Source organism: Mus pahari, chromosome 18, assembly GCF_900095145.1.
Source record: "Mus pahari chromosome 18, PAHARI_EIJ_v1.1, whole genome shotgun sequence".
NCBI classification, from domain to species: domain Eukaryota; kingdom Metazoa; phylum Chordata; class Mammalia; order Rodentia; family Muridae; genus Mus; species Mus pahari.
Window position 1 is genome coordinate 3,502,131 of NC_034607.1, and position 8,094 is coordinate 3,510,224.

Sequence of the window (8,094 nt, forward strand, 5' to 3'; positions counted from 1 at the left end):
TGGCAGAGATGAAGCCTCCAGAGCTTGGAGGCTTTCGGGATAGCATTTGAAATGTAAATAAAAAAAATAAAAAAAAAAAAAAAAAAAAAGAAAATGCACTCACTGTATTTACAGATGGCTCACCTAATAGGAAGGCAGCATATATGATTGGATCACATGTTCATTCTCTATTGAACTGCGTGCCGTAGCTGCTGGTTTTGAAACACTGAAAAATCAAGCTTTTGATTTGTGTACTGAGAGACAATATATAGCTCATGGTTTACAATTACTTGAAATTGTTCCTTTTTCTTTTTAGATACTGCTAATTTTCAAGTTTTATAATTATTTATGTAAATACAACTCAATTTTAGAGAACATACAGTTCCTTATTTTGTAGGCCATTTAAGAGCTCAAACTGGAGTGCCAGGACTCCTTAGTGAGGGCAGTGTCACAGCAGATTTGTATACCTGGAAGGTTATAAGCCTTACACAGGGACAATTAGCCAAACAATCTCATTCTTTACGTCATCAAAATAGTAATAGCTTGAGACAATAATTTGGTATTTCTAGATAATGTGCATGTCAAATTGTAAAGACTTGTTCTTAGTGTCCTCAGTTTCTACCTGTACCACATAATGGTGTTAATCCTCGAGGACTTACACCTAATCAATTATGATAAATGGATGTTACTCATATTTTTTTTATTTTGAAAAATCAAAGTATGTACATGGGACTTGACACCTTTTCAGGCTTTCTAGTTGCAATTGCTTTAACAAGAGAAGCAACTAAAACTGTTATTAGTCATTGCCTATATTGTTTTTCTATGCGTGGTGTTCCAAATTACATTAAAACAGACAACGGAAATGGCTATTATAGTCAAGCATTCGAGAGTTTCTGTAAACAATTTAACCTTACCTATATTACTGGAACTCCTTATAATCCTTAAGCACAAAATATTGAGAAACAGGTATTGTGGAACTGTCTTCATAAAATAAAAAAGGGGGAGTTATCCCTGTATACCACAAAATTATTTAAATCATGTTCTTTTTATTTTAAAAGTTTGGATGCCAAGGAGCTCTCTGAGTGTCTATGCCATCCTACAACCAGGCATACTTATGCCTAGGAGAAACGGAAGCAGCCACAGACTGGCACATGGATGGTCCTGATCAGGTACTTAATATGGGGAAGCGGAGGGCAGGTCACCCCAGTTGTCAGCACTGCCCTGTCCTGTCTCTACCGCAAGCCCTAGAACAAAAAGGTAGGCTCTGCTATCTTGATCATCCTTAGAACCAGCATCACCGGAGTGATCATGGGGCTGTGCGTTTATTGTCTTGCTTGTTCCTTGACTATTGTCCTTTTAGTTCCTCATTGTACCGCTCGCCCTTAATACTTGCTTGTAATTAAAAATGGTATAAAAAGCAGATGGGGAAAATTAAATTTGCCTTCAGTCTCAGAATTGACTGAGGTCATGCTACAATGTTGTCTAACTGTCTTGATTCTTTTTTAACCCTCACTCTCCCGCTGGAGAACCTGTTGACTGACTGAGTGGGCTTGGTCAGGGATCTGATGCCCTTTCTGGTGTGTCTGAAGGCAGTGACAGTGTACTCACATACATGAAATAAATAAATAAATCTTTAAGAAATATTTGTTAAAAAGGCTGGAGAGTTGACTATTCTTCCAGAGGATCTAGACTCAACCCTCAGTTCTCACAAGGTAGTTCACAAACGTCTATAACTTCAGCCCCAGGAGTTCCGGAGCCCCCTTCTGACCTGTGAGGACACCAGACACGTGTGTGGTGCGTGCACATGCATGCAGGCGCGAAGCAATCGCACGCATAAAGTAACAAAATAAGTAAAATCTAAAAATGTTTACAATTCTTTTACAAACTTGATGGCAGGGGCGGTATGACTGCGCATGCCTGTCATCCTAGCCTTGGGAGGTTGAGGCAGGAGGATTGTAAGTTTGAGGCCAGTCTCATAATGAGTGTCACTCTTAACCACCCCATCTCCATTCCCTAAAAGAAAATGGGACAGTACAGGAAACAAACAAGGGACAGGAAACAAAATTAAAAGAAAACAATGTAACACATGCATGTTGGGGCTCATTAGCTTATTGTGCTTTGTTACACAGGAGCTTTTTAAAAAGATTTATTTATTACATATAAGTATACTGTAGCTGACTTGATGGTTGTGAGCCACCATGTGGTTGCTGGGATTTGAACTCAGTACCTTAGGAGGAGCAGTCAGAGCTCTTAACCGCTGAGCCATCTCTCCAGCTCCTAAGCTGTTTCTTCAGACTAAGGGCTTCACCTAGAAGCAGCTCCTTAGATGGGGGAGCTTTTGCACCCCAGGACCTCCAGCCTGTCGGCATCCAGGGGAATATATGAGGATGTATAAATGAGGGGTGCTGGAATGAGTGATCAACATTCAGAAGTGAGGTTCGTGAGAGACAAACTGAAGACATCCTAGGGTTTGCTGTAGAGACAGGACAGGGCAGTGCTGACAACTAGGGGTGACCTGTGGACCAGAGCACCTGGGTGAGGAAGGGGCAGGGAGTACCAGGAAGTAGCCAGGTGAGGAACACCCAGTTCCTCGGGGACTTTCAAGTGACACCTGTTGCCACAGACTGATTCAAGAATGAGGGTGGACTGGGCAGTTTCATTGTCTCTATAACCACTGTTCCCAGACTGTTTCTGCTGTCCTCCACCCGACCAACAGGATAAAGGCTGCTTGCTAGCTTGGGGCCCAGGCAGAAGCAGGAGCTGAGCAAGATGCAGAGCCACGCAGGTGGGAGCCGGGCTCCTCTGGGCTTGCTCCTGATCTGTCTGTGCCTGCCAGGTATGCAGGGTCCTGGGGTCCTTGGGAACAGGAATTAAGGGAGAAGGTGAAGGTAGGGGTGTGCACACTTTTAGAAGGGTGTGCACTTAGGTCCCCAAGGAGTGCCAGTACTGAATCAGGCATTCAGCGAAGGGGCCAGCGAGTCAAAGGAGTAGCTGGTACCAAATCTGACCCACTGGTTGCTTTCTCTTCCGTTTCCTTCAGGCCTCTTTGCACGGAGCACTGGAGCACCAGAGGAGAAAGTCTCCCCACATTCCGGACAACCTTCCTTCACCAGCCTCCTTAACTCTGGACAGCCTCAGCCCAAGCCAGACCCTGTGAATAATGAGTTAGCAGGAGTTCTTCCCAGGCTCAGCGAATCTCCACAAGATGGTGCTCTACCTGAGGGCGGCTCTGAGGTGCCCAACGGGCCTCCCTTCTGGGGGCTTCCCTTCTGGGGGTCGCCCCCCATGGAGTCCTGGCCCTCAGAGGACCCTCAGCAAGGGATGGCTGCTGTTGCTGAGGACCAGTTAGAGCAAGTGCTGCCAGAAGCCCTGCCATACCTTTCCAGAGGCGGTCGTCTGCCTGAGGCTTCCTCTGCAGGGCTCAGGCAACCTTCACTAGAGGCTTCCTACCCCCAGGACTCAGAGGCTGGACCACAGTCTGGTTCCAGTTCACTGGAAACTGAGGCAGAGGCCTTTGCCTGGAGCCCATTCTGGTTTCTCATCCGCAAGCTTCTGCCTGGTTCATCTGGGAGGATCCTAAGACCTGGAACATCCTGGGGAAGTGGAGGGGCTGGAACTGGGTGGGGAACAAGGCCCATGCCATATCCTTCTGGAATATGGGGTAGCAACGGTTTAATATCAGGTACTAGCTTGGGGGGTAGTGGCCGTTACCCAGTAAGGATCTGGGGGAGAAATGGTTGGTACCCAGGAAGGATCTGGGGGGGTAATGGTCAGTACCCCCCAGTAGGGATCTTGGGGGGTAATGGTCAGTACCCCCCAGTAGGGATCTGGGGGGGTAATGGTCGGTACCCCCCAGTAGGGATCTGGGGGGGTAATGGTGGGTACCCCCCAGTAGGAATCTGGGGGGGTAATGGTCGGTACCCCCCAGTAGGGAACTGGGGGGCCAATTGCCAGTATCCAGCAGGCAGCAGGAGGCCCAATTGTCAGTATCCAGCAGGTAGCTGGGGAACTAAAGGTCAGAATAGGCTTCCCCCAGGAGCCAAACGCCCTGGCTCTTCTGGGAGCACCCCCTAATCTCACAACTGGTTCGCAGCTGGGTTAGGGCTCAGCGGAAGCGTGCTCAGTTGTGCTCAGTCACGTGCTTTCTCCTTCTCTTTCCATTTTTAAAGCCTCTTCTGTCAACCAGAGCTGGTCGCCAATAAATACAAGCAGTTCTTGAATTCGATTTCTCTCCGCGTCAGTTTCTGGTTGTACCGGGAGTGCACCTGGGCCCTCCTCTTTTTTTAACCACCCTATATGCCTCTCTAGGGTCCCCTGTACATGCCATCTTGTTGTCCCCATCTTTTGGGGTAGAAAGATCAAAGCCCAGGAATTTGAGGGTGGGCTGACTCCATGCTTTCGCCACTGTCCAGGTGGGAGAGTTGGTCCCACATGAGCCTGGAAAGGAAGGACGGTCGGAAATTTTGAGAGTCCACCTGTGGCAGGAGGGAGGGAGCGAGGAGGTGCACCAAGCAGGCACCAGGCCAGGAGGGACAAATGCCTTTGCATTCACAGAACCCAGGGCCAGGGGGAGGTCATGTGACCTGTACATTCCTTTATTCCCGGATGCTCACGCTTCTTGGAAACGGAGGGTGCGTTGATCTCCTCCCGCATGCACCACTAAGCGCTTTAAGCGCAGGGTCACAGACTTTGAACATTTGCCCACGGAGCAGCAGCCTTGATAAAAGAGGAGAGAAAAAAGAAGGCTGGGCCTGGCAACCAGCAGCCCCACCGCCGCTTTGCTGCTTTGTTCTCACGGGCTCACACAGCCCCTTCCTTTGGTTGAACTGTGGTCTCTCCCTCCACCCTCTGGTTTCCCGAGGAGCTCAGCATCCTGGCACAAGATGGGAGTGAGGGCAGCGGGGCGGGGCGGGGGGGGGGTTGGGGTGGAGCTACAGAGGTGAAGACAAAAGTCACCCGGTACAGACTGCATTTCCTCTACTGTACCGGCTCTCGGTGGTCCAGGCGTGCGTACCAACCGTCTCGTACAGCCTGGCATCACCTCAGATCGGGAGGCTGGGCAACTTGAAGAAGAGCAGGTGAAGGCTGAGGGATGGGAGTGGGACGTACTGTCTTAGTTTGGTGTCTATGGTGAGAATTCGTGTTCTGACGTTTCCTCATAAGCCACGTTTCCCCTAACCAACCACACTCCTCTGCCACTTCAACCTCCTCACACACCTCTCTCCCCTCCGTGGACTCTTGAGTTTTCTCAGTCCTAGGGAAAAAGTAGGGGGCCATGTTTAGCTTCTCTTTCCCACAGGCCCAAGGTCATATCAGGCTTGCAAGCTCATTTCTCTCTCTCATTGCCCACCATGCTATAGTCACTTCTATGTGCATAAAAAGAAATATTTGTTTGATGTATGTGAGTACACTGTCACTCTCTTCAGACATAGCAGAAGAGGGCATCAGATCCCACTCCAGATGGTTGTGAGCCACCATGTGATTGCTGGGAATTAAACTCAGGACCTCTAGAAGGGTATCCGGTGTGCTTAACCGTGGAGCCATCTCTCCAGCCCCACCTAGATGCATTTTAAAGTTATGTGTCCGTCTCACAGACCTGTTATAATTGTATGGGTGAGACAAGGAACTCGGATGTTCACTGGTGTGCTTCCGGAACAGCGTCTGGATGAGGGCAAACACTCAACTCACGCTGAATGAGCAGGCAAATCCTTTTGCTGCCTGTCTGTCTGTCAGTCCATCCATCCACCATCTAACTACACATTGACCCATTCATCCATCCACGGCACTGAACTGAGGTGGTCGCACAGGCCCATGTTTTTCAGCTTGGTCTCCAGCCTGACACTCTTAGGAGGCACTGGAAGCTTTAAGAGGCAGGGCCTACAAGGGAGGGCAATGGATCGTCGAAGAGAGATGCTGTTAAGTGAGATCACAGGACTCCGGCCTCTTCTCTTTTCTCCCTGGTTTTCTATAAGATGAATGGTTTGTACTCCTGCCTGACAAGCTGTCTCTCCCCACTGCTCCCCCACCCCCCCGCCAAACATCAGGGGCAACCATGAGCTCAGACAAAACTCTTCTCTGTAAGCTGACTGTCTCGGTGAGTTATGATGGCTCTGCCCAACACCAAGTCTCCAGTCATCTCTTACTTCTATTCAATCCTTCAACCACTGGCTGTGCGGAGTCTTCTCTGAATGGCTGCCATGTCCCTCCCAGAGCCTCTTGAGACTGTTCTCGGTCTGTGCAAGCAAGGATCTGCCCTTCTCACCATGTCATCCTCATTATTACCCGTGACGAAAGTACTTTAAGTTGTTTCTTTTTTTGTTTTGTTTTGTTTTTTGTTTTTTTTCCCCCACAGAGAAAGAATCAGGGACATGAAGCAACTCACACAGTCAGGGATGACAGAGGCAGTGACTCCAAGCTCATCCATCCAGGGAGTGTTCCGGCACAGTGCAATTAGCAGAAATACCAGCTAATTTTCACCGTGCATGCTACATCATGGACAAGGTGTGTATGCGAATCCTTCCAACTAATCTCTCCACCCACCCCCTCCCCGGAAGGTGTGGCAGTGCCCCCTGTGCAGGGGATACTGAGCCCCAGACAGGATGGGGTGAAGCTTGCTTCCTTGGCAGGTGCTGCCGATGACCATCAGGAGCTGGGAACGGAATGGGGGAGGCCTCTCTGAGTAGGTGTGGTCAGATTGCTGATTAAAAAAAAAAAAAGATTTATTTTTGTGTGTGTAAGTGTTTTCCTTTCATCTTTGTATGTGTACCACAAGTATGCAGTACCCAAGGAGGCCAGAAGAGGGTGTCAGATCCCCAGGAGCTGGAGTTAACAGTTTATTTGGCTTGTACTTCTACATCTCAGTCCATCACTGAGGGAAGGCAGGGCAGGGACTGAAGTAGAGACCATGGAGGAGAGCGACTCACTAGCTCGATCTCCCTGGCTCACTCAGCTTGATTTCTTACACTACCCAGGACCACCTGGTCGGGCTGGTGGGGGGGGGTGCTGCCCACAGTGGGCTGGGCCCACCCACATTCATCCTTAATCAATAAAATGCCCCACAGACTTGCCTTCTTGCCAGTGAGCACACCCAAATGCCCCAAGTTGTATACTTTAAATGGGACCCGGAACTCTTTTGGTCCACCTGCCTTCCCCAGTCCCCCATGGCCACTACAACACCCCGTGCCCCGACAATCGTTTCTGAGGGCCTCGTGAGAACACTCCAGTGGGGGAAGTGAGGAAGCCTGGTGGCGTTCAGTTCACAGTCTGCATAGGGCGGAGACAGTGAGGGCCTCTGACGTTGAAGGTGGCGCCACACTCCTGGGTGCGTTAAGACAAAGCTTCCTGTGCCCTCTCCTGGAGAGAGGAACACCAGTGTGCAGACCAAGGGGTACAAGGCAGGTTTGGAGCGCTGTGAGGTCAATAACTCCCTGTTTCCTGTCCAGGCCCTCCGAGGGCAGCCCTGGCCCTGGCCCCTGTCTAATCTACCTATTTTCTGTGCTTGTGAATTGGTCTATCTGAAGCATTTCATGTAGGTAAAGTTAAATAAAAACTTTATCCTCTGTTAGCACAGTGTTTTCCATGTGGTGGTGTGTACCAGTTCTTCATTTTTTTGTCAGATGATTTTCTATTATTATTATTATTGAAATAGGGTCTTGCTATGTAGACCAACCAGGATGACCTTGAACTTGTGATGTTGCTCCAGCTCCTGCCTCCCTGTTGTAGGCTTACAGGTTAGTGTTAAAGGCCTGTGCCACCATGACAGGCTATCATAGAGTTCTTATTAGACACACAGCGTTCACAGAGATTTTTCAAAGCTTGCAGTCTACTTTCTTGAGCTAATAAGAAATATTTTAGCATCTTCCTTGGACAAGATGGCTCACGGGGTAAGGGCTCCTGCTGTCAGATCTGACGGCTTGAGTTCAATCCCCAGGACCTACAGGGTAGAGCAAGGAAGCTCATTCCTGAAACTACTGTCCCCCGGACATGTGATATAGTGCATGCGTGTACACCCACACACCCACACATATACACAGTCTTACACTATAAATAAGCGGAAAACTATTTTTAAAAGATTTATTTATTTATTTTATGTATATGAGTACACTGTAGCTGTCT

General features: G+C 48.9%; 1 protein-coding gene across 1 annotated transcript; it reads left to right on the plus strand.

The window, feature by feature from the left end:
- Positions 1-2,748: 2,748 nt before the first annotated feature.
- C18H6orf15 (chromosome 18 C6orf15 homolog) lies at positions 2,749-4,053 on the plus strand. The gene is made up of 2 exons (XM_021217438.1): positions 2,749-2,815; positions 3,020-4,053. The coding sequence occupies exons 1-2, from the start codon at positions 2,749-2,751 to the stop codon at positions 4,051-4,053; spliced, it is 1,101 nt and encodes a 366-aa protein (XP_021073097.1).
- Positions 4,054-8,094: the final 4,041 nt, after the last annotated feature.

Coding starts and splice junctions, on each gene's coding strand:
- C18H6orf15 (XM_021217438.1), top strand. CDS start 2,749: ATGCAGAGCCACGCAGGTGGGAGCCGGGCTCCTCTGGGCTTGCTCCTG. Junction 2,816..3,019: donor GATCTGTCTGTGCCTGCCAG/GTATGCAGGGTC, acceptor CGTTTCCTTCAG/GCCTCTTTGCACGGAGCACT.